This window comes from Lolium perenne, chromosome 2 (genome assembly GCF_019359855.2).
Source record: "Lolium perenne isolate Kyuss_39 chromosome 2, Kyuss_2.0, whole genome shotgun sequence".
NCBI lineage: Eukaryota > Viridiplantae > Streptophyta > Magnoliopsida > Poales > Poaceae > Lolium > Lolium perenne.
Genome location: NC_067245.2, coordinates 300,322,754 through 300,349,085, shown reverse-complemented (window position 1 = coordinate 300,349,085; position 26,332 = coordinate 300,322,754). Strand labels below are relative to the sequence as shown.

The 26,332-nt window shown below is 42.5% G+C and overlaps 1 protein-coding gene and 1 long non-coding RNA gene across 3 annotated transcripts; both read right to left on the bottom strand.

Moving 5' to 3' along the window:
- Positions 1-700: 700 nt before the first annotated feature.
- Positions 701-8,406, bottom strand: LOC127336030 (uncharacterized). Its single transcript, XM_071826771.1, has 3 exons — positions 7,544-8,406; positions 7,368-7,459; positions 701-3,110 (listed from the first exon to the last, which is right to left on the bottom strand). Exon 3 carries the CDS (start codon positions 3,089-3,091, stop codon positions 974-976), a length of 2,118 nt encoding a protein of 705 aa, XP_071682872.1. The 5' UTR covers positions 3,092-3,110; positions 7,368-7,459; positions 7,544-8,406; the 3' UTR covers positions 701-973.
- Positions 8,407-23,781: 15,375 nt separating this feature from the next.
- Positions 23,782-25,917, bottom strand: LOC127330653 (uncharacterized). Of its 2 annotated transcripts, none has more exons than XR_007869379.1 (3): positions 25,610-25,917; positions 24,559-25,518; positions 23,782-24,004 (listed from the first exon to the last, which is right to left on the bottom strand). It is a non-coding gene; the product is annotated as an uncharacterized lncRNA (long non-coding RNA). The 2 variants fall into 2 exon arrangements; XR_007869378.1 differs by having other exon boundaries at positions 24,559-25,005.
- Positions 25,918-26,332: the final 415 nt, after the last annotated feature.

The following is a 26,332-nucleotide window of genomic DNA, read 5'->3' as shown; positions in this document are numbered from 1 at the left end:
ATAAAGCCGATCTCAGCGACTTATGTCATGCCTAGCTGTCAACATGAAGCATGCAAGTTTTGCATCTGGACTTGGTGGAAATAGAACTTTTAACAGTCAGGAGACCTGAGGAAAAAGGATTCACTAAGAAGTTTTAAATAAAAAAGGACACTGCTACGATGCAGTGTAGACATAACTACATTACAGAACTAGGTACAATATCACTTTGCCAAATCTGGTTGCATGGTCAAGCACTCTTCATAAGAACATAAACAATGAAGCATTCTTCATACTCATTATTCATAGGAACAAGAGCAATTTAACACCACCCGACATATTCAGTGTTATCACTGAATAATTGCTTTGCTTCTCGAGAACTATAATGGAGAATACATAGCAGAATAATAATTCATCGTGGAGAATACATAGCAGAATAATAATTGCATAGATACAAAACGTCTATCATTCTGAACATAATGAAGAACACCACTTTGAAATGCACAGGAAATAACCTGGCAAAAACTGTCATCAGAATATTTTGGATTGTGCGACCTCGGCTAAGCCAAAACTGAGGTAAAAAGCCATTATCCTCGGGGAGAGAAATTATGAAAAATGAGTGAGAAGAATAACCAAGAGCTGCAAATGATCAGCAGAAGAACAGAAGGAGAGTCAAGATATTTACTGAACTATGATGGAAACGGGGTAAATAGCAGAGGCAAAGTGGCAAATGATCATCTAAAAACAAATATAGCATGTAATTACATATTTTAAGAGTTACATAACCCCTGAGTTGAAACAAAGACACAGAATCCAGGAGAAAATAATCTAAGTGAATCCAAAAATCCTATATGACATTGCCAAAGAGTTAGTCTTCACGTCTTTTCATTTTATTGGAACATACTGATAGGATAAAGGGAGGGACTACGCAGAGCATGGAGAATGAACATGTGCCAGACAAAGTAGAGATGCCTCTGTTGTTTAGACTTTGTTGGAGCTAGCGTTCCTCTGGCCACAATTCACTCTTCTCAATGCCGCAGTGACAGAGCAGAGCCCAGACTAGGGTCACGAGCTCGGCTCCAAACTGGAGAGCCGTCCCGTGCGCTTCTGCCTTAGAACTTGGGGCAATTTGTATGAGTATGTCAGCCCATACCTCGGCTAGGATCTCCCAGCGACTTTCTTCGTCCTCACTGTCAATCAGTTTCTTGCCCATCATGGCGCCTTGTATCAATATGTTTCCACTCAGCTCGATATCCTGCCGGCTACCTGCAGGAACAGCCTGTGATAATGCAACGAGCTTATCGTACTTGCTCTGTGGTGAGTTGCAGCTTCTCAGAAGGTCATTAGCATGCTGAATTGTGTCCAAGAGTAGCTTCTTGGATGCAAAAATGTTCTCCGGCAGCAGGTTGGGCTTTGATATCAGTAGTTCAAGACAGTACCGAGACAAGCAATTGGCCACTGTGTTTGCCTTGCTGAAGTTTCCGGCAAGATCAGGCCTTGTATTTCGAACAAAAAATCTAAATAATCCTCTATTATTGGTATAGCCTTGGTCTTGCTCGAGCTTCACCTGACAGAGGCTTGTTGCAATGTGCCAGACCAGAATAAGATGGGCGCAACTTGGTAGCTGAAGGCATGCCGACCAATAACATTGCGCTCTATCACTAACACGTGGTGAGGGAAGGCAGTGCCTTGGCAGGCGACTGCCCTCTTCGTCCATGTAGCGGGCTAGTGCCCGAATGACTGCGGCTATCACAGTGTTGCAACGCGTCCTTTGGATTGACCGTCCTGCCAAAAGGTGTTTATTAAGTGGATCTACTCTCAACTTCCCCTCACTGTAGTTTGATGATTGCAGGAAGTCATACCGGCTTGAAAACGACACTGGCAGATCCTCTTTCAAGCCAAGGATACTTGATATCATTCTCTCAAAGACATGCTCCAAACGTTTGTTGTTACGGCAACTCACATAGTTGCACACGAGCAGTAGTAGTGTCCAGTTTGATGATATGCAACTGAATGCTTCAAACATTTTCATTCCTAATATCACGGCTACGGTTGGCACCGTGATAAGCACGTCAGTGTTATAGTGTGGAAAGATATCCACCAGAAGCCACACTAAGCAAGTTAACTGGACTACACACTGTAGGGCATGGAGGTAGAGCGAGCGAAGCCCTTGGCAGAAGACCATAGGATAACCAGTATGGATGTGCTGACCGAGGAACGAAAGATCCATCAGCAGGATACCGGCTAGTACCCTGTCAACATTATCATCGGCACGGATGATCCGCGAGCAGATTAACTCTCTGGTCATGGAAATTGTGTCCTCATGCAGTCTTCCTCCATCCAACCGACACCGGAGCAGCCGGGACAGGGCAAAGGCCAGGGTCAGATCTTTGACGGTGTTCTTCCGCTCGTTGATGATGTGTAGCAGTACACTGCCATCATGTAGCCAAATGTTGTCCAAGCCAATTACCGACTTCAGGTCGCTAATACTTGGACGAAGCCCCCTTGTGATGTTTTTCTTTGAATCTCCATAGACCAAGTATTTGCATCCTTCCAGAGTATCTAGGTTGAAGTTGCTCAAATTATGGTCAACGGAACCCATGTACACCAGGACAAGTTCTGAACTACGACCGTGCCAGAAGGATTTAGATGTTAGCTTGCGTGCTCTAATCCTGTACAAGATTTTGATGACCAGCATACCCCAAAAGAACCAGAAAGAAGCGCGCGACGACTTGGAGCCATGTCTTACATTCAACAATGCCGCTGCCCAAAGCTTCAACATGTTTCTCAGCTCAAAGTATGCATCGTACTTAGACATGAAGTTGGTGCAAGAACGGGAACTGACCAGCAAAACTGCCCAGATTGGAAACATCTCATTCTTGAAAGGTGCGGCTTGCATGGCCCCCATAACATAAACCAGTAGCATGTCACACATGGCATCAAGTACCCTCGCCCAGGAAACTCTTGAGGTGTTTTGCGGTACTACCAAAAAACCAAGTGCCACGTAGTGCAGAATGAGGAGAAATCCCATCACGACGCGGATGCGAAGCAAAATGTAGGTGTCCAGATCCCATTTGATGAGCAAGTTTGCCAACATGGCACCAACGCCTGCCATATTTTTGTTCACGAGCGCCCTGTTCAAATTTATGCACAAAGCAACTTGGTCAACATAATGCACGTAGCACGATTATGCAAAACAGCAATGCTAGCTATACTAAACATTCAAACAAGGTTTTACTAGCTTCAACAAAGCATAGCTACGCTGAGCGCAGGCACAAATACTAATGATTGATTCATTTTTACTACTCCCTCCGATCCATAAAAAATGTTGCGGTTTTCGTTCAAATTAACTCCTAGTGAGTGGCATTATTTTGACAATACTGAACTTCGCCAAAGCAGGTGACATTTTGCTTCGAGCCACTTCTAATACCGAATAATCATTGCAAAAGAAACATGTTTATTCCATTCACCACTGAATGTATCTTATTTAATTCAGAGTATATGTTAAAGATCCTAAATCCAAAACAACATTACTTTTCCTAGGGTCAACCGAAAGCATTTCATAAATTGGGGGAAAATGTTATGTTACAATATTTATCTCTCACATGGTTATTTTATTGCGAAGTATAGTTGTTGTACAAAAATAAATGAAAGGAACATACTCTGAGGGCTAACACGGCGTCCACATGAATTACATGCTACAACTCATGTATCACAAATCCTATTAGAATATAGCTGGAGCTACCGTCTCCAAGTGGATCCACCTAGAGACGAAAGAATCTCATACCTCCATACACCCTCAAGGCTCCCGTAAGAAAAGTTTTGCTTTGCGTAGCGTGTTCCCTAACATAGAGATGTGCATTATTTTGCCTATTTCATTAGACATGCGAGTCCGTATACTCACGGGATGCAAGGTGCATGCACGCCGGTTTCAACAGAGACTGCCTACCCATCAGCCTTTGTTCTTTACTCCATCGTATTCAATTGTTTCTCTTGTTCCTTTCGGTAAATCCAAGAGGATGACTGTGCCCACGACCAACAACGTGTGCTGCGGATGAGGAAGTTGAGGAGTTAGAGCATCTCCACAGTCCGACACAAACGGACCCATGTATGTGCGGACAAAGTAAGGGCAAAATGCCAGCCCAACAACCTAACGCAAATGAACCCATCTGTCTGTGGCGACCCATTCGTGGCCCATACTTGGGTTGTCAATGCATCGCCATGGACAGCAAGCGCGTCCACGCGTGTCCCGCTCTTCTACTCCAAGAGCTCACACGACAGTCGAACACAAGCTAGCATGCACCAACTCACCCCTTCCTATGCAGTGCAAGGCTGCCCCACCTTGCCTGCCCCTCGCCATTGCCGGTATCATCTGTTGGGGCCATTGCTCGCCGGAGGTGATGAATCATGCTGGCATCCTTGAGCGCACTCACCGGCACTTGCGCGGCTCCCATCAGCTCACCTCCGTTGACTGAAATCGACACCCATGATTGTTCGGCCATTTGCGCGGCTGAGTTTGAGGTACAAAACTAGGACCAATTCTCGGCCATTTGCGCGTATGATATTGGCCATTGATCCATCCCGTGATGCACACAGATGGACCTCACCAGGTCAATCGATTTCTTCTACAAGAACATGGTCGCCACCTCGTCGGACGATCATGACTCGGACACCTCTTCCGACCTCATGATGGCCGCGACCTCCATCATCCATGAGCACACCAAGAGGCAGAGGCACAGGGGCTCGACAAGGTCACGCAAGGAAAAGCGCAATCGCGAGTCTAGCCACTATAGGCTCTTCAAGGACTACTTCCACCCAACCAATCCGGTCATTTGGTGTGTTTCAATCTTGGTAGGCCATTGTTCGTCACCCTGCTAGAACATGGAGCCTTAAGACCATGTGGGAGGTGATGACCGCTTGTGTGATCATGCACAATATGATCGTTGAGCAAGAGTGTGATGATGAACGCCTCCATGACCCAGGATGGCAATTTCAGGAAGAGTAGGTTGAGCCGCAACCACATGCATCAACATTCGAGGAGTTCCTCCATATGAACACTGAGTTTCGTGATCTCCACGTTACTGACCATCTCCATATAGATTTGATTGAACATCAACGGGCGTTGGCAGGTCACAAAGAGTAGTCATCCCATCAAATTTTATTTGTTTAATTATAAAATATGTTCTTTAATTTGCTGCATTGCATTGCCTATGAACTAGTTGTTTAGTTGGATGTACACTACTTAAATAATTTGGTTACACCATTATTGTTTGCTACACATATGAGCCATTTGACTAAAAAGGACGGGAAATAGAGAGGACCAAATGCGTCGGAAGGCTGGGGCTGTCCCTGATCCAAACGGATAAAGGTGGCTGGATGGCCATACTCGTGTCCAGGCCAAACAGAATAAAATAGATATGTTTTATGTCTGAAATAAGTCAGACCGCTGGAGATGCCCTTTACCACAACGAAAACCGAGCCCATGGACATGGTGTCCCCGTGTTTGTCTGGTGGCTAAAGCACGCACACAAGTACTTTACTAGTCTATCGTAGTAGAGCCGTGGGGATTTGGTCTCGTCTCTGTAGGTAGGAGTGAGATGATCCCGTCTCCCCCGACTCTAGCCAAAAGCCCAAAAATGGCATTATCAGATTTTTTCACCCTCCTCTGATCATCCATTTTGCAGTCCAAGTTTTTTCTACAGATTTTTCTGCGAAACTTTGTTTACTCGTGAACTCGGATGGTGAAAGTAAAGCTTTCATTGTTCATTCTTCTTATGGAACGACACATAAAAGTCCATTGTTCTTAATCTAGTATGTTTCTCCTAAATTGTGCGCGTGAACCACGATTGTTCAGGAAAATCCTAAAATTAGAGCCAAGAGAAAAATGATTGCTCATCCAGCCTTGCGCTCTTGCTGCATTTTCTCCATTAGGGTACTGATAATACTAGCATAGTGACTTTTTAATATTGTTTCACCATGCGAATCATCAGAGTGTTCCTCGTGATCTTTTCCAGTAGAACATCTTCGCACCCTACCCACAACTCTTTTAATTGGGCATGTTTGGTTGTGCAAGTTCTTTTTTTTTTTTTTGACAGAATGCAAGTGCATGTTGCGCTCATAGTTATTGCATGTTCTTGTAGTTCACAAACATGGGCTCAGAATATTGTGATGATTTGCTGGGTCAATGGCCCTACTCCCTCCGTCCGCGAATAAGTATACATTTTCCTTTTTCAGAAGTCAAATATTTTCAAATTTGACAAACTTTTTGCAGAAAATAGCAATATACATGACATGTAATTACTATATTATTGACCTACACATCAAGATGAATCAAGCGTTATTAATTTAGTCTCATTAATGCTGCTATTTTTTCTAGATATTGGATCAAAGTTAATAAAGTTTAACGTAAGACAAATCTAAACATATATTTGTTTCTGGATGGAGTGAGTATATGTGTCAGTTGGTCTACTTGTGCTAGTGCATTCAACGAGATTTCCCACCACAAAAGGAAACAGAGACCGAAGTACAGAATAAAATAAAAGGTTTAGCACATATCTCTATGCACTGTGATATGGGGAGTATCTGTGCTCGTGCTCAAATGTTCATTTCTGTATAAAAATAGACTATTTTATAGTAATTTTAAAGGAAACCAAATATGAGGTATAAACATCGTGTATTCTTCTCTTTGTATCTCTAATTACTCTTTTTTCCCGCGTGACACTTTTAGTATTTTTTTCATGGTTTCAGTACTGATAGCAATCCAGGATACATGCCATATAATTTCTGTAGTTTTTCTGTTTCTGCATTTTAAGTTCCTGCGTTTCAAACTAGGCCTTACTATTTGCAGAATTGCACAACAGTACTCTCTTTCGGGTCCAAGATCGTCGGTATTATTCGTAGCTAATATCTGATTGATGTAAAAAAAAATATGAAGAAGGTAGATATATGGATATACTTCTGAAAGTAAACAGGCATATATTATGTTCGAAATTATCAATATGTACACCTGCAAATTTATCGGTTGAATACATATAGGTGAATTATGATAAGAGAGTCCTTTGGTAGTGATTTATTTGTGTTGGTGTACCGTTGGAAGACCTACTGGTTGTGATCTATTCTGGTTCAGTTATGACGATTTAATGGTGTTAATGTGTTTGGCTACAAACAAGTCATGTAGTTTTCGCAGACCGGATGAAAAGCTGTCTTTATTTCATTTTTCTTGTAGCTCGATTCATGTGGTGGGTAAACATTTTTTAAACGCCATAAATCCACTATCATTAAGCACATGTTAGCGGTAAGCACCATTATGGCAATTGCAAAACTAAGATCGGATCATTCTCAAATTCTCAACTAACATGGGCTCCAGAAAATAGAGTAGACGATGGCCATACCTGCTTCAGCTTGAAGCCCTGTTGCAAACTTTGCCGCAGCTGGTGTAAAGTCAATCAAAATGGAAGTGAGGACTGTAAACTCTGCCTTTTTCCTGGAGAAGAAAAACCTTAGCTCGGATGCAAGCATGCAACTCAAAGTCGGAGCTGGACTAGTATGGCGAAGAACAAGTTCTTACCCTAGAACAGTGGCCACTCCTGGCGGCCTGGGGAGCTGGAGAGAAGTATCAGCAATGAACTCTGCCAAGAAGACAGCAGTTATACTTGGAAACTGAACAAGCTGACAAAGTTCTTTGTTGACCTGGTTTTCTTCATCGAGTGGTGAGTGGTGACTGATGACTAAGCTAGAAAATCTGAGGCCATCGGGTCTTGCTCTGAATATTTATTCCTGATGCAGGATAATGGGAGAGGGCTTCCAGATGGCTCTGAATATTATCAGCAATGATCCATTTTACTGGTCAAGGAAAGAAAAGATGCTTGCAGGATTAAACTCTCTCTCTCTCTCGAGACGCCAGAAGGCTGCCGGACCTTGTCGCGCTCGTCTTTCTCCGCGCCGGCGGCATGCCGGCATGCGCAAGAGAGAAACCGGTAGCAGGAGAAGGGTAGAGCGACCCAAGCAGCATCGACAGCCAGGCAAGGGCAAGCGGCGGCCGCGGCATCCATCCCCGACTCGACAATCGACACCGGAGGTGCCGCGCACCGCTGACGCGGCGAGAACGGCACCGGCCGGCCGCAACCGATGAAAAGGCGTGTGGCGCGGGACTCGGTGGAAGTGGTGTCCCTGATGGAGAGGACAGGCAGCGGCGATACTGAGCGTTCAGGCACCCGAGCGAGGAGGTCAACGACGGCGAGGACGCGGAGGCACCGCGGTTCTTCCAGATCTCGTCCCTCCGCTCAGCACGCAAACGCGGCGGCAGCGACGAATAGCACGAGCGGTTTGTAGGTTCACGGGCCGGCGCGCTTCTGTCCGCCACACGCCGGTGCCTCCCTTCTTGCCGGCGGCCGGGGCAACGCCCTCCTGGATGTGGTCTATGGAGAAAACCGAGGGAAACTCTCATTTGCAACTAGTTGCGCCCGCACCCCATTTTTTGTTGTGACACTTCCAAGTTTCCAAAAAATGCAAACTAAAATTCTAGACATACATTGTGTTGTGTCTTGTGCATCTGTGAAGTTTCATCCAAAAATATGTCAAAATGTGACCTGTGTAAAAAAGAGAAGACGTACGTAAATAGTGTCACGTATTATTTACACATCATTTGTTCTTTTTGTGTAGGCCACATTTTGACATATTTTTGGATGAAATTTCACAGATGCACAAGATACAATAGAATGTATGTCTAGAATTTTAGTTTGCATTTTTTGGAAGCTTGGAAATGTCAGAACAAAAATGAGGTGCGGGCGCAACTAGTTGCGGAATATCCCCTCTCGAAAACCGAGGGGTGTGAGGTGTAAATGGATAATATAATTTTCGCAACTGCCACGAATTCGTTTTAATGTATCTGTATTCGATTTTAAAAAGTTCGGCAGATAAGAATATCCAATTTCGAAGTGTTACTTCAGATACGGTATAGAAATAGCATTCGGATATAAATTATCTGAACTATAGTTAGATAATACAAAAAATGTCTTTTTTCGTCATGGTACTTTCTCAATCAAGAATGGAACACAGATACGGTTCTGGGAAGATGCTTGGTTAGACAATGCACCTCTAAGTGAACAGTATCCTGCGTTGTATAGTATCGTTCGTCACAAAGGAGATACCATTGCCACTGTAATGGTTACCTCTCCACCGAATGTGACGTTCAGACGTGTTTTGCTAGGACAGCGGCTAATGGCATGGAATGCTTTAATTCAGAGGTGGGGGATGTTAACTTAACGCCTGAACCAGATGAATTTAGGTGGAATTTACATGTAGATGGCTCTTTCTCGGTAAAATCTTTATACAGCGCCATAATTCATTCCGATTTACCGGTTGATAATAATAAGAAAATTTGGAAGATGAAGATACCATTAAAAATAAAAATATTTGGATGGTATCTTCGTCGAGGAGTCATCCTCACCAAAGACAATCTTGTTAAGCGGAATTGGCACGGAAGCACACGATGTGTTTTTTATCATCATGACGAAACTATTAAACACCTCTTCTTCCAGTGCCAGTTTGCGAGATCTATTTGGTCTGTCATCCAAGTAGCGTCTACCTTGTATCCTCCCACTAGTGTGGCCAATGTCTTTGGTAATTGGCTTCATGGTATAGATTCAAGGTTCAAGTTGCTTCTTAGGGTGGGGGCGCTAGCAGTTATCTGGGCGCTTTGGCTGAGTAGAAATGACAAGATTTTTAATGACAAAAATTTCTCCTTGTTGCAGGTCATCTACAGATGTACAGGGATTCTTCGTTCATGGTTACCTCTTCAGCACATGGAGAACCGAGACCTCTTTACGGAGGTCTGTACACGGTTGGAGGCTACGGCGAGGGATACTTTTTTCCTACATGGGTGGCAGCATAGTCTACGGATTGAAGCCCCACCCACACCTTAGGCGTTATATGATTCATCGTTTCGATATGTATTTCGCCTACATATTTTTTAGTTTGGTATCTTTTTTGGACTTGAGACTCAAAAACGGCTGTGTGCATCCTGGTTATGCAGAGGCTGGATGTAATTGCTTTCCCAAAAAGTAATAAAGCATCCTTTATCGAAAAAAAAACTATAATAATCCAATTTTTTAAGTTAAAAGCCAAGATTAGTAGTTATTAAGTTACAATATTTTTAGCAAGCATATTTAATTCTAAATTTCTATCAATACTTGAGTTTTCGTGCATTGAGTCTCACTTTTTAACTACACAAAACTAAAAGTTTAAATCTCTCGCAATATTTGTAAAAACTATAACTATTTACCAATAAGACCATATATCTGATTAATTTTGTTTCCAACCGAAGTCTGCCCCATTTCCTATTCGAACCTGCGGTCCAGTATATCCACATTCGAATCTAAAATTGATCATTATCTGCTCCGATTCGCATCCGAAAAAAATATATGGTAAAGAATATTGTATGGACAAAATTGGATCTGATCCGTTTACACCCCTACCGAGGGGGTAGGACGACAAAAGGTATGGACGAACTTGTCTACTATGCACATGGACCAAAGTTGTGAGGTGTCCCACAAGGTCATCTCCAAATGCGACACAAACTGTCCGCCCTGTCCGTGGGGACAAAAGCGCGGCTCAAATTTAGGGTCGAAATGTGTCGGCGCGGATGTTGCATTGATGCAGCGTGATCGCTCCCCTCTATAACGGCCCCACCTGACAGCGAGCGTGTCTGCTTCATCTTCTGTGCGGCGCCTAGTACTGGCGGGCGGCATCGCTTCCGCATCGTGCCAAGTGAGTTAATTGTTGTGCAGCGATGCAAATTCTCTAGGCCTAGCAATAGGTGCCCTCCTTATTGCGCGCCACTGCCCCCTCGGCTGCCTCCGGCGTATAAAATGGGGTGCTGGGGGCATCCATTCCCGCACACAACCCCTAGCTACCTCCCCAATTCCCAACCCTAGCGCCACAATCCATCTTCTCTCCATCCACCTTGTCCCTGTGTCCACCATGGCGGATCGGCCGCAGCCCCTGAGGCCGCAGCAGGGTGGCCGTGCTGGTTTCTGCATGCTCAACGTCGCCTACGCGCTCACCCTCCCCTGAGGAGTAGGAGTGCACGTTCACCATCCACTTCGAGTTCGCCGTCCACGTTGCCGAGGACCCCCTCGGTCGAAAGAAACTCCCAAATAAGTTTTGAAAGGACGAGATGTCGCCTAGAGGGGGGTGAATAGGCGTTTAAAAACTCTTACGGATTTGGCTTGTAAGAATGCATAATTAAACTGACGTTTATTTCACAAGCACAAATCCTAAATAAGCTAGGCTCAACTAAGTGCAGCAACAACAACTAGAGCTAAACAAGATAGGCACAAGATGTATGTAGCACAAGTGATAGCAAGATATATGTACTTCAAGCATGATGGCTATCACAAGGAAAGTAAGCTCGGGTATAGAAATAACCGAGGCACGCGGAGACGAAGATGTATTCCCGTGTTCCCTTCCTTTGCAAGAAGGTACGTCACGTTTGGAGAGGTGGGGGTCCCACGAAGGATTCCCCAACGCCACGAAGGCTCACCTTCTTCTCCCAGCCAAACCCACGGAGGATAATGGCCCTTTCCTTATGGTTAGCTTTTCCTCCACTCCGGAGATGGCAAGCTCCACAACCACTTCACAAGCTCCACGAAGGAGAAGCCCGGCTCCTTCACAATCTTTCACGAAGAGGTCACCGGAACATCAACCAAGCCAACTAGGAGGTCACCCTCCAAGAGTAACAAGCTCACGGTCTCTCACTCGAATTAATTGTGGTGGAGATCTCAACACTATGCAATGATGCAAAGCAAGAACACTAGAGGTGTTCAAATCCTTCACACTCAAATCCCACCAAAGAAAGAACAGATTAGAGAGGAAGAACGAGGAGAAAATCAACAAATGACTCCAAGATCTAGATCCAAAGGGTTCCCCTCACTTAGAGGAGAAATGGATTGGTGGAGATTTTAGATCTAGATCTCCTCTCCTAGATCCCTCAAGAATGAGCAAGAATCATGGGGGGAATCAAGAGATAGGGCAAGTTCTTCAAAGTCAACAATGGAGGAGAGTGAGTGTATGAACTTGTCCAGCCCAAGGTGGAAGAAGGCCTATTTATAGTCTAGGGAGAAATATAACCGTTGGGTGAGTTTCAGCTCAGCACAGTCGAGGCGGGCCATCCGGTCCAGGTGCCGGTCAGACTGAGCTAGGGACCGGACCTTCCGGTCCAAACTGGAGCTGGGACCGGGCCTTGACCGGGGCATGATTTATCGTGCAGTAATAGCCTCCGGATGTCACCAGTGCAGGAGCCGGTTGGCGCCGAGCCATCCGGTCCACAGCCCGGTTGGACCGGGCGCATGACCGGACCAGGCCGGTCCAGACCGGGCCTGTGACCGGGCCATGACCGGGACCCTTCTGTGTCTTACAGAACATGGCCCTGGCTGGCACCAGTCCTGGGGCCGGTTGGAACCGGGCCATCCGGTGGGACGGCCGGTCACGCCGGGCGAGAAACCGGGCCAGCAGGAAAACATGTTATACAAAAACTGTGATAACTTTTGTGTCCGGACCTCGATTGACATGAAACCAATTTCGTTGGAAATATGGAGAATCCTCACAGGATATTTTTAGATGTTTTTAGAGAGGGAGTCTCCCACCGTCAAGAAACGGTGAAGACGTCCAAACTCGAAAACACAATAGAAGATGCATGCGGATTCCGTTTTCGATGAACTTGGGCTTGTTGTAAAGCTAGCAACAAGCTCAAGAACCTATCACAGAGAAACACTAAGAAGCAATAGGGATATGCAAAGTATGCAAAGGGTTGAGCTCCCTAAGACGATGTGATCAAGTTACCCAACCGAAAGCCCCTCTTGATAGTGCGGTTATCTATCCTACAATCCGATCTCCCATCAACCACCTTGCGACCGGTAAAAGGAAAACCTATCAAGGTCATACCTTTGCCTTGCGCATCCCGCTTGATCTTGATGATAACTCTTCAAGGTCCACTCAAGCCGGAATGCCTCGCTTGATATTGTTGCTTCGTGAAGACTCACAAATGATCCCTCATAGACTATGATGGAAAGCTCCATTGATGCACATCTTCACATGTCCATTATCACCAAATGGACGGCAAGCTTCAAGCATATGATCCTCTCGAGATGCTCAACTTGAGCTTGCCCAACTCAACCTTGATGACGATCACCACTTGTCGTCATCCTCTCATGGGCTATATGAGATCTCACTTTTGATGCATGCCCATGGAAAGATACCTGCTAACTGATACGTCCAAAACGTATCTACTTTCCCGAACACTTTTGTTATTGTTTTGCCTCTAATTTGTGTATTTTGGATACAACTAACACGGACTAACGTTGTTTTCAGCAGAATTGCCCTGGTGTCTCGTTTTTGTGCAGAAACTCAACTTTCAGGAAAATCCCCGGGATTAATTTCAATGGGCCTATTTTCACAGAAGATGGACGGAGCCAGAAGACCAGAAGGAGGGGGGCCACGAGGCGCCCACCCCACAAGGCGGTGCGATGGGCCCCTGGGCCGCACCGCCCTATGGTGGCGACGCCTCGGGCAGCCCCAGGTGCTCCCCTCTGGACTACTTAAGGGCTTCGACCTAAAAACACATGGGGGTTAGACGAAATCGCCAGAAGAGATCCAGAACACCGCCGCCATCGCGAAACTCCGTCTCGGGACCAGAAACTCCGTTCTGGCACTCCGCCGGGACGGGGAATTGGAGGAGATCATCGCCATCATCACCACCGACGCCTCTCCATCGACCAACCATGTTTCCCCCATCCATATGTGAGTAATTCCCCCGCTGTAGGCTGAAGGGGATGGTAGGGATTGGATGAGATTGGTCATGTAATAGCATAAGATTGTTAGGGCATAGTGCCTAGTATCCGTAATTGGTACTTTTATGATATTGTTGCAACTTGTTATGCTTAATGCTTGTCACTAGGGCCCGAGTGCCATGATCTCAGATCTGAACATGTTATCAATTCATGATGATATTCATTGCTTTATGATCTTACCTGCAAGTTGTATACACATATTGTTGTCCGGAACCCGAGGCCCCAAAGTGACAGAAATTGGGACAACCGGAGGGGAAGTCGGTGATATGAGGATCACATGTGTTCACGGAGTGTTAATGCTTTGCTCCGGTGCTCTATTAAAAGGAGTACCTTAATTTCCAGTAGATTCCCTAGAGGCCCGGCTGCCACGGCTGGTAGGATAAAAGATGTTGTGCAAGTTTCTCATTGCGAGCACGTACGACTATATATGGAACACATGCCTATGGTTGTTTAGTACTTGGATACTGTTTTATCACTATCTGCAAATGCCCTACCTTGATTGTTACATGATTTCTCTCATCCATGCAGCGCCCGTTCATCCATCCCTGTGTCTACAGTATTTTAATCCTGCTGTTTACTATAATCACTACTGTTATCTTTGTTACACTGCTACTGCTATAAAACTGTTACTACTGATAAACTCTTGCGAGCAAGTCTGTTTCCAGGTGCAGCTGAATTGACAACTCCGCTGTTAAGTCTTACAAATATTCTTTGGCTCCCCTTGTGTCGAATCAATAAATTGGGTTTTACTTCCCTCGAAGACTGTTGCGATCCCCTATACTTGTGGGTCATCAAGACTATTTTCTGGCGCCGTTGCCGGGGAGCATAGCTTTATTTGCAAGTTCACTTGGATTGATATTGTTCGCTGCAAATTCTCCATCATGGGTAAACCTCGTGATACTAAAGTCGCCATATTACCATCCACTACAAGAAAAGGTACAACTCTGAGTACCTCTGCTGCTCTTGATTCACCATCTGTGATAAGTCAACTTGTTTCACCACCACAAGCTTCACATGCTGGTACTTCTGCTGAATCTGAAAATTCTTATAATTTTGATGATGCTTCTGCTGTGCTTGATGATAGTGGTTCGTTAGGATATTTTCTAGATGCTACAATTGCTAGGTCTAGACAAATTGAAAATACTGAAACTCCTAATGAAAATATTGTTACACCTGTTAATTCACCTGAGTCTGAATACTCTAGTGATGATCTTGATGAAGATTATGTGGAACTTGATGATGATTTTATTGATAAATGCAATGCTACTACTGGTGCAAGTAATATTAAAAAGCTTCTTGCACAACATACTGTTAGATATAAACTGTCTCCTGATCCTAAATTTGCCACATCTCCTATAAACATTAAGGATAAGGATTATGATTTTTCTCTTGATTTATCTCATATATCTATTGTTGAGAAAACCCCTTTTTTCTGGTACTGAAAAAGAAAGTTCTGTAGAACACATGAATGGGCTTTCTACTTTGAGTAGCTTGTTTTCTGATGATATCAAGAAGCGTACTTTTTTTGTTGCTAAATTTTTTCCTTTCTCATTAAAGGATGATGCTAAAACTTGGTATAATAGTTTGCCCCCTGATTCTATTGATAGTCCAAGTGGTTTGCTTGATGATTTCTTTCGGAAATACTTTCCTGGTAGTGCTCAACATATTGCTTTGCAGAAAATTTATAGTTTTGACCAGGAAGATGGAGATAAATTGCCTGAAGCTTGGGCAAGGTTTTGTTCTCTTATCAGAGCTCGACCTGTACATGATTTGGAAAAGCATGATTTACTTGATATATTTTATAGTGGACTAACTATTGAGTCTAGGGCATACCTGGATAGTTGTGCTGGTTGTGTTTTCAGGAAAAGAACTCCGGACGAAGCTGAAGAATTATTGGCTAGAATAGGCCGAAATCATGATGATTGGACTACACCTGAACCAACCCCAACGCCAATATTGAAGAAGAGGGGTATGATTAAATTAAATGATGAAGATATGAGGGAAGCCAAGAAATCTCTTAAGGAGGAAGGTATTAAATCTGAAGATGTGAAGAATTTACCTCCCATAGAAGATTTATGTAAGATAACTCCCCCTTCATCCATGATTGAGGTACATTCCCTTCAATGCTTTAGTAGGGAAGATATTCCGTACTCAAAACCTCCTGATCAATGCTTAGATGAGTTTGATAATTATATTGTCAAGCAAGATAATTTTAATATGAGAGTAGAGAATCATTTAATGGAAAATTATCAAGCTATTAGTAAATTGCATGATATTGTGGAGAGAACCTCCAATGATGTTAAGATGCTTGTTAAACATTTTCATATGGTTCAAACTCAAATTGATCAACTCACTAAAGTGCAAAATGACTTGTTAAAAAATAGTTCTAAAGAAAAACATGCTTATGAAGTAATAACTAGAGGCGGTGTTTCTACTCAGGATCCTCTATATCCCGAGGGGCATCCCAAAAGAGTTGAACAAGATTCTCAACGAACTGAAACTAGTGCTCCTTCTAAGAAAAAGAAGAAGAAACATAAAACTGTTGTAGAATCCTCTGAGCATGTTAATGATCCTAATAGTATTTCTATTTATGATGCTGAAACTGAAAGTGGTAATGAACATGATAAAGATAATGATAAGAATGATGCATCTGATAAAGAAGAGGTTGAAGATGAACCTGAAAAGCATGCTAAAAATAAAAAGTATACTAAAGAAGATTTTATTGCTAAGAAACATGGTAATGAAAGAGAACCTTGGGTTTAAAAGCAAATTCCTTTTCCTACTAAGAAACTAAAATCAAAGGAAGAAGAACACTACAATAAATTTTGTGATTGGATGAAACCTTTGTTCTTGCAAATCCCTTTGACTGATGCTATTAAATTGCCTCCTTATTCAAAGTATATGGAAGATATTGTCTCTAACAAAAGGAAAATTCCTAATGAGGAGATTTACACTATGCTTGCTAATGACTCTTTCAATGTTAAAGTTCCAAAGAAGTTGGGAGACCCAGGTATACCGACTATCCCTTGTTCCATCAAGAATAATTATGTTAGAACTGTTCTATGTGATTTGGGAGCAGGTGTTAGTGTTATGCCTTTCTCTCTCTACAAGAGACTCTATTTAGATAAGTTGATACCGACTGATATATCTTTGCAAATGGCTGATAAATCTACTGCTATTCCTGTTGGTATATGTGAGGATGTTCATGTTCAAGTTACTAATAATTGCTTAATATTAACTGATTTTGTTGTGTTGGAAATGCCTGAAGATGATAATATGTCTATTATTCTTGGAAGACCTTTTCTTAACACCGCAGGGGCTGTTATTGATTGCAATAAAGGAAAAGTTACTTTCAATGTTGATGACAAGGAGCATACTATTTATTTTCCCAAGAGGATTGATAAAGTATGTGGAGTTAATACAATTTCTAATGTGAGAACTATCAAAGTGGGAGTTATTGATTGTCCTATATATGAGCCTAAAGAAGGATATCAAAATATTATGATTGGATCCATATCAATACAATACAAGGTAACATGATTGATTTGAGGTTTATTTCTTCTTATGACATGTAAAATTTATTTGGTGGCAAGACTTGATCAACCTTGTTAACAAGTACATTTTATATGCATAGAGGAGCTAAACAACATTTCTTTCTTCCTCCACTTGTTTTACTTGCTATAGCACTACTTGTTTTGCAAGATTCTTTAGTTGTTTAGAGGTTTGAAAATCTTTTTCTACCCAGTAATAATAATTTTAACACCCAGAAATGTGCATTTTTCAAAGTTTTCAAAAATTTACAAAAATTATACCGTTGGTCTTATTTTTCGAAGAGCTACCTGGGAGCACCTGGGGCTGACCAGTGGGGCACCCCAGGGCTGCCCCCCATGAGCCGGCGCGGCCAAGGAGGGGGCGCGCCACCCTGTGGTGTGGGCCCCTACTTGCCCCACTTATTCATCTCTTCCTCCCATTCTACTCTCTCTCCCGAAAAAACTCGTACCAACTTTCTCTCACTCGCGTTTTTGCTCAAGAGCTCAGGATTTCTCGATCTCTTTGCTCAGCCCAGATTTCTGTCTGAAATTTGGCACATTTGCTCTCCGGTATGTGACTCCTCCTATTATCCAAATAGAATTTTGTTTGGTTGAGTATATCTTGAGTAATTTGCTGCTGTAGTTGACATGTTAAGTGAGCTTGCATGCTTGTTCTAAGTTGTAAAAATTAGTTTTGATGCATGTTTAGTACTCTACCAAGTTCCTATAGTAGTTTCCCTCAATTATATGTCTCAAAATCAACTTTTATAATGTTTGTTGAAAAATTTCAGAAAAAAGATGCATAACCATAACTTTGGAGAAGTGTTCGAAAGAGAGACGACAAGCACGGGGAGGCCCTCAAGGGCAGCCACTCGAATTAGACGATCCTGTAATGAGGATGTCATCACACCGAGCTTCGAAGTTGAAGAGGACAATGGAGTTCCTAATGCTTCATCCTTTCCATGCTATGACTTTTTGCGTAATGCAAGGCTGCTTGATGACTTCTTGTTCCTCATCAATAATGTGGGCCTATCTACCTATATGGGAGATGAGAGGAGTCAATACTACATGCTAACTAAATTCTTTGTTGAAAGCTTTAAGTTCAACAACGCACACTTCCAACCATCAGTTACATTTAAAATTTATGATAGGCCTATCACTATGAAGTTGAAGGATTTTTGTGCTGCATTGGATATTACTCCTGTAGGTACAGCGAAGAAAATCGAGAAAAGTCCCAAGGCATTGACGGAGCTCTATCGAGATGTTACCAATGATGAAAGCCGCACCATTCAGCGCGGCAAGATAAGAAACATTCAACTCCCTGCCATTAGATATTTCGCTTACTATCTTGCTACTAGCATTCTTTGTAGGGAGAACACTAGCAACATTTCTAGTTATTATCTTGCTTTCCTAGTTGCTTCACTTACTGGAAAGACACCTTATCATCTTGGTGCTCTTGTTGCTCGTCGTTTATCCAATAAGGGGCCTATTTTTGGAGGAATTGTTGCCTCACGTATTATGGCATATCTAGATCTTCCTCTTGATCCTACTGATGAGAAATTAACTCCTATAAGGCTTGATATTGCTGCTATGAAGAGTCACCAATTTGTTACAACTGACTCTAGTTTAGAAAATATTGTCTATAAAATTTTGTTTATTGACGGGGATGAGAGGGAAATCCCTTTGCCGCAGACCGATTTGTTTAGTGTTCACAGGAGACCGTGGTCGCGCTCTAAGGAGGAGGTGGATGAGCAGCTGAGGATACATGGTTTCCACCAGCAGCATGACTCCGAGGACGCCGAGCCCTCCTACGGGTACACCGTCACGTATCATGGTGCGTCTTCCAGCACATACCCAGAACAGGATTCATCTTCGTCATACTACGGAGGTGCCACTTCATGGGCACCATGGGATTGATCTCCACTTAGGCCAAAAGCCTAAGCTTGGGGGGAGGTATACCGGCATCACTCATTTATTGCATATTACAATTGCCGGATACTTGTATATACTTGTTTAGCTTCTTAAGGTGGTTTCTAATAAGAGGGAGATGATATTTGGGGAAGTACTGTTTGAAAACAGATTCTGGACTGATACCAAAAAAATTCCCACAAACAGCCAGAACGTTATTTTGCGAAGCCAATTTTTGTGCATGTTCCCCAGGTTATTATCTAACTTTCATTAGTTGAGAACTTTTCGATCTGAGCAGCGGAAGATTTTCCTAAAAAATGATTACTGTACTGCTGTCAAGTTTGACGAATTTCTGCTGCTTTGTGTTTATGCGACTCTTTTAGTTTTCATTTTCTTGTTGTTGCTTTGTTTCTTTCCTAAAACACAAAATGACCAAAAATATTTCTGTTGTTTCTCTTTACCATTTGTTTATTTTGGTTTCTTGCTCCTATTTTACTTTATTTGCTATCGTTGGTTTGCTATAAGAAAATCCAAAAAGATTTTGCTTTGTTTGCTTGTTTACTTTTGTTCTTGTTTCCAATTCGAAAACACCAAAAATATTTGTTGTTCTTCTTTGGTTTTGTAAAGTTCATTATGGAGTTCAGCGGTCTCCGGTGGCTGGAGCTTGGTTTTCATTTCATATTATTCAAGCTACACAAGTGAAAGGCAATAATGACGATCTATGACAACTCGACTGTGGTGAGAGGCTGGTATGAACTCTATTTGTTTTCATTTTTGTACATATAATCATCCGTGTGAGCATGCTTAGTTGGTTCATGTGAGGTATATGTCATTTAAGAAAGTCTATTAGTTCATGATCTCTCATGTTTAGCTCCAATTTATTAATATGAGTAGCATGTCATAAATATTTGCTTGCATTGTTTTATTCATAAATAGGTATGACATTGTTGTATCCTCCTCTGAATAATTCACTTGAATCAACTTGGCACATGCTCATGCATGCATATGACTGAACAAAAGTCAATTAAGCCTCGATGATTTACTTTGCCTCAGAGTTCTTGTATCACTTTTATGCCTCTGTTAATTTATTTTGTCGCAAGCATGATTATGACAGTTATTGCTCTCTTGATTGTCGCTTCCCAGTCTATTTCTAGCCTTCACTTGTACTGAGCGGGAACGCTGCTCGTGCTTCCAAACCCCTAAAAACCAAGTTATTCCAAAGTGTCCATCATAAATACCTATACATGGCATTTCAAACCATTCCAAGTAAATTCTCATGTGCTACCTTTAAACCTTCAAAATACTTCTCAATTTGTGTCGATGTTTTATAGCTCATGAGAAAGTATGTGGTGTTTTATCTTTCAACCTTATCATTTGCTCTTGACAGACTTTCATCAATGGACTAGTGGCACATCCGCTTATCCAATAATTTTGCAAAAAGAGCTGGCAACGGGGTTCCCAGCCCCAATTAATTAACTTTCATCAATAATTCTCTTCACATGTTTTGCCCTGATTTATCAGTAAGCAACTTAATTTGCAAATAGACACTCCTCCATGGTATGTGAATGTTGGAAGGCACCCGAGGATTCGGTTAGCCATGGCTTGTGTAAGCAAAGGTTGGGGGGAGTGTCATCCATAATAAAACTAAAGTACGTGTGTAAACAAAAGAGAAGAGGGATGATTTACCTTGTTGGTAGAGATAATTTCCTTCATGGGAGCCGCTCTTGAAAGTCTGGTTGGCGAGGTAGTTGGAGTACCCATTACCATTCGTTGACAACAACAAACACCTCTCAAAATAATTCCACTCCTGTTTTAAAAATGAAAAGCTCTAGCGCATGTTAATCCATGCTTCCCTCTGCGAAGGGTCAATCTTTTACTTTTACATTGAGTCACCATCATTTCTTTGACCACTTTCTTGAGAGCACAACTGTCATTCTTAGTATAATATGCTTGTCCCAAAATGTGATTAACTATGGTATAACTTTGATGCTTTTATCTTTGATAATCTCTACTTCCAGTCTTTCCATGAACTTCAAAGATGCCCGGGCATTTATGTTTTGCTGTACAAATACGGGCAAGCGAGATACCACTTTATCATATCCTTTTATGAACATTGCAATCTTGCTGATAGACATGATTCATGATGCTTATTATTAATTTTTTGGTACCTTTTCCATGATTGACATAGCTATTAGATGACTTTTATTGCATGTATCTTATTATGAATTGCCTAAGTACTTGTCAATATTATGAGAATATTTACATCATATGAGCAAATGTGTTCGTGAAAGTTCTTTTATCGCACTCAGTTGTTAACTGAATTGCTTGAGGACAAGCAATAAGCTAAGCTTGGGGGGAGTTGATACGTCCAAAACGTATCTACTTTCCCAAACACTTTTGCTATTGTTTTGCCTCTAATTTATGTATTTTGGATACAACTAACACAGACTAACGCTGTTTTCGGCAGAATTGCCCTGGTGTCTCATTTTTGTGCAGAAACTCAACTTTCAGGAAAATCCCCGGGATTAATTTCAATGGGCCTATTTTCACAGAAGATGGACGGAGCCAGAAGACCAGAAGGAGAGGGGCCACGAGGCGCCCACCCCACAAGGCGGCGCGGTGGGCCCCTGGGCCGCGCCGCCCTATGGTGGCGACGCCTCGGGCAGCCCCAGGTGCTCCCCTCTGGAATACTTAAGGGCTTCGACCTAAAAACGCACGGGGGTTAGACGAAATCGCCAGAAGACATCCAGAACACCGCCGCCATCGCGAAACTCCGTCTCGGGACCAGAAACTCCGTTCTGGCACTCCGCCGGGATGGGGAATTGGAGGAGATCATCGCCATCATCACCACCGACGCCTCTCCATCGACCAGCCATGTTTCCCCCATCCATGTGTGAGTAATTCACCCGCTATAGGCATAAGGGGATGGTAGGGATTGGATGAGATTGGTCATGTAATAGCATAAGATTGTTAGGGCATAGTGCCTAGTATCCGTAATTGGTACTTTTATGATATTGTTGCAACTTGTTATGCTTAATGCTTGTCACTAGGGCCCGAGTGCCATGATCTCAGATCTGAACATGTTATCAATTCATGATGATATTCATTGCTTTATGATCTTACCTGCAAGTTGTATACACATATTGTTGTCCGGAACCCGAGGCCCCAAAGTGATAGAAATTGGGACAACCAGAGGGGAAGGCGGTGATATGAGGATCACATGTGTTCACGGAGTGTTAATGCTTTGCTCCGGTGCTCTATTAAAAGGAGTACCTTAATTTCCAGTAGATTCCCTAGAGGCCCGGCTGCCACCGGCTAGTAGGACAAAAGATGTTGTGCAAGTTTCTCATTGCGAGCACGTACGACTATATATGGAACACATGCCTATGGTTGTTTAGTACTTGGATACTGTTTTATTACTATCTGCAAATGCCCTACCTTGATTGTTACATGATTTCTCTCATCCATGCAGCGCCCGTTCATCCATCCATGTGCCTACAGTATTTTAATCATGTTGTTTACTATAATCACTACTGCTGTCTTTGTTACACTACTACTGCTATAAAACTGTTACTACTGATAAACTCTTGCGAGCAAGTCTGTTTCCAGGTGCAGCTGAATTGACAACTCCGCTGTCAAGGCTTACAAATATTCTTTGGGCTTACAAATATTCTTTGTCTCCCCTTGTGTCGAATCAATAAATTGGGTTTTACTTCCCTCGAAGACTGTTGCGATCCCCTATACTTGTGGGTCATCACTAACCCACATAGACAATACAAGAGCACACATATGATGGGTTAGTTCATGAAGCATAATTGACAAGGCTTACCATACCATGTGACTTCACGTGGCACATTCTTCATGCTTCATGTGTTGACCAAACTTGAATCTATTCTTCACTCTTTGTATTGGTCAACCTTGTATCTTCTCATGCTCTATCATAATATCTTGAGGTGTATAAAGTATTATTCATTTGTTTGCATGCTCTAAATCTTAGTCAACCATAGCTCAACTTATGAGACTATCATGACACCAACTTAGAGTCATAACTTGAATTCTTCACTTGGAATCAAGCTCTCAAGATCTTGATCATTCATTGCTTATCACATAAGCTAGGGCATGGCTAATATTGAGTTCCACACACTACAACAAGACCCCTCCTACAACAACGCATATATCTGTATCTAAATACCAATATAGGCGTTGCTAGCACCTCTACCAACGGATAATGATGCGTTGCATTTTTGGGCGTTGCAAGGGTACAATGCAACGCATGTAGGTGCGTTGGTAACGGGGACGTTGCTACGCAGCAACGTATAGAATTATGGGTGGGCAACACTTACATACGTTGGTGCTTGCACTAGCCGATTGAATTCATTACTGGCATAATATTAGTTTTACCAATTAAATATTTGCAAGCGGTGATCTACATATAACATCCATTTTTTTTTTGCAATTACCCTGAATTGGGTCCATGCCGTGCTTTCTAGACATACGTGAACTAACAAAATTCAATATCATTATTTATAGAGAAGAGAGACATATTATATATTGAATTAAAATCGTTGCATTACAAGAGTAACACCATCGATGTGGTACATATATAAATACTATGTTTACAACATCATTGCTCTCCCACAAATAACTAAAATGGAGAGATGTGAAATAGACTATCTAGCAGCGGCAACATTGTCCTCCTTCCATTCAACTTGTCCCACATCATCATCAATTTATCTTTTGAATCTACAAGGAAAAAAGGCCAGATTGTTAACACAACAGTGGAAGAAACAGGACACTCAGTTACTCTTTGTTGTCACCATGTAGGGCGTTTGTTTTCTTGTTCTGAATTGCAATACATCAATAAATTACAGATACAAATGTGATACTTCAATGTTCAAGATCTTGTTGATCTCTGCAGCAATTCAACAAAAAGTAGTACCATTATATATATGCACAGAACTTATAGACCATCCACAAGACCAAAGCAATAGTAGTTTATTTACAGATTTGAAAATTACAACAACCATAGTAATTAACCACGTAGGCATCTTTTGACAACAGCAGAGGTAACTTGGTAATTTAGAATTATATGGAGTAGACATGCATAATTGCATATACATGACTGTTAGCTATAATATATAATATCAGTAGCAGCCTACTGAAATTTCAACATTTACCTTCTCAAATTAACATACGAGATAGTCAGACTTACAATGGCAACTTACAGAAGAAAAAATACAAAAGGAAAAATAATTAATTAAAGTAATTGGAGGAAACAAGGGAGGAGGGAAACTTACATGTGGTCAGCAGCATCAATGGAATCATTTCGACAACATAAAATGCTCATCATGGCCACAATTTGAGAATCTTGTTATGTACGCATATAAATCCTACAAATAAAAGCATGAAATTAACTATATGCATTTTCGAATTTTATCAAGAAAAGATGGCACCCTAAAGATGAAAAAATTTACCTGTACATTCATGAAACTCAATGACCTGATTGCAAAATTCCTTTGCCCAATTGAACTGCAGATGGGTAGAGTATAATTGTAAGTCAAATCAGCAATCAATATTAGTGTCTAGAACTGCATGATCAGAAAATAAGAAGTGCAAGAATTCCTCACACGTCCTATAAGGGCAATTTGCAGCCATTAGCCGATCAAAAAATACTTGCTAGTCTGCTACTAACTAATCAACACCTTGCAAAGCTGTGGCAAGAAAGCCTGATATTCAGTCTATACCTGCGGCAACAGCAAACAATTTAGAAAAGAAGAGCCGTACCTAGACATGTTAGAAGATGCTTTACCAAAAGCTGGTAAATAATAAATAAATAACTTTCTGAAAGTACGGGAAAAAAACAGACTAGCACACACTACTGTATCTCACACAACACATACACTCACTCACTCTAGTCAATTCACATCAACAATAAATATTCAGATCAGCAGAAAATAAAATTTAGTTCAAGAAAAATGCTCTAAAGCTTGTTGGAACATGAATTCACCGAATACTTGTTTTAAGTAGGTGATAAAATCTTGCATATAGTAAGTATAAAGAGCACAAATTTGTTGCACATAGTGGTCATCGCATCTCTCTCTCTCATACTGAGTACCAAAAGTACTTACTATGGGTGGTTTTGTCTACGCACTAGGAGTATCCATGGCTAACGTATACATGTAATCAATAGCGAATGATCTCTCCAACGATGCAGGAAAACGTGAACTGTAGATTATCAGCGGCCAACGCCATAAGATCTGGGAAGGATGCCCAAAATTCTAGAAAGATTAATGGGTCAATGATGGGGAAAATGAGAGGAATTTGGAAAGGGGGAAAGAGAAGTTGCACCTGGATTGACCCTGATCCGACGTGCCCCATGTGTTCACCTTGCTGCTGCACTCCGATTCCTTGCCCCGCGCTGCCGCATCGTTCAGTTCGTGGTCGCCGAGCAGCAAGGGCCTGAAGAGCGCGTGGCAGCCTCGCAAGAGATAGGCGCCGCTCCATCAAGAAGCCTGCGGAGATCCCCGGAAAGTGGAAGCCATGTCGAGGGGAGGAATCGCGAATAGCTCTCGCTCGACGATCTGATTTCCGGCGGCGCGTTGATCCTGCTATGCTGCTGCTAGGGTTAAGATTTGATCTAAGAATGGGGATCGAGAGTTTTTTTTTTTTTTTTTTTTTTTGAGGTAAAAGCAACGTGTTCAGAGATAGCAACGATTACAAAGAACACACACGCCACCAAACTCTAGAAGCAACCAGACACACATCTGTCCTGGAGAAAGAGCAAGAAGAACCCGAACAAAAAAATAAAAAACAAAAAAAAACGCCGCAGATCCCCTTACTCAACCACCACATCGCACGCCAGCTCCCGTCTCCAGCACCGCCAAGACGACGCCGGAGAAGAAGACGACGAGGCCACCACCTGCTAGAAGCCACAGGAGGCTCGACCGCAGCAAAGCTGCCTAGAAGAACCGCAGTATCCATCCGGCAATCACGCCAGACTTGAAGACGATGAAGGAACATCGGCGGGGGAACTCCCCCGAGCCACCGCAGCCACGCCCACGCCACCTCCAG

What these genes read in the sequence shown, in the direction of transcription:
- LOC127336030 (XM_071826771.1), bottom strand. Translation starts at nt 3,091, where the DNA reads ATGGCAGGCGTTGGTGCCATGTTGGCAAACTTGCTCATCAAATGGGAT.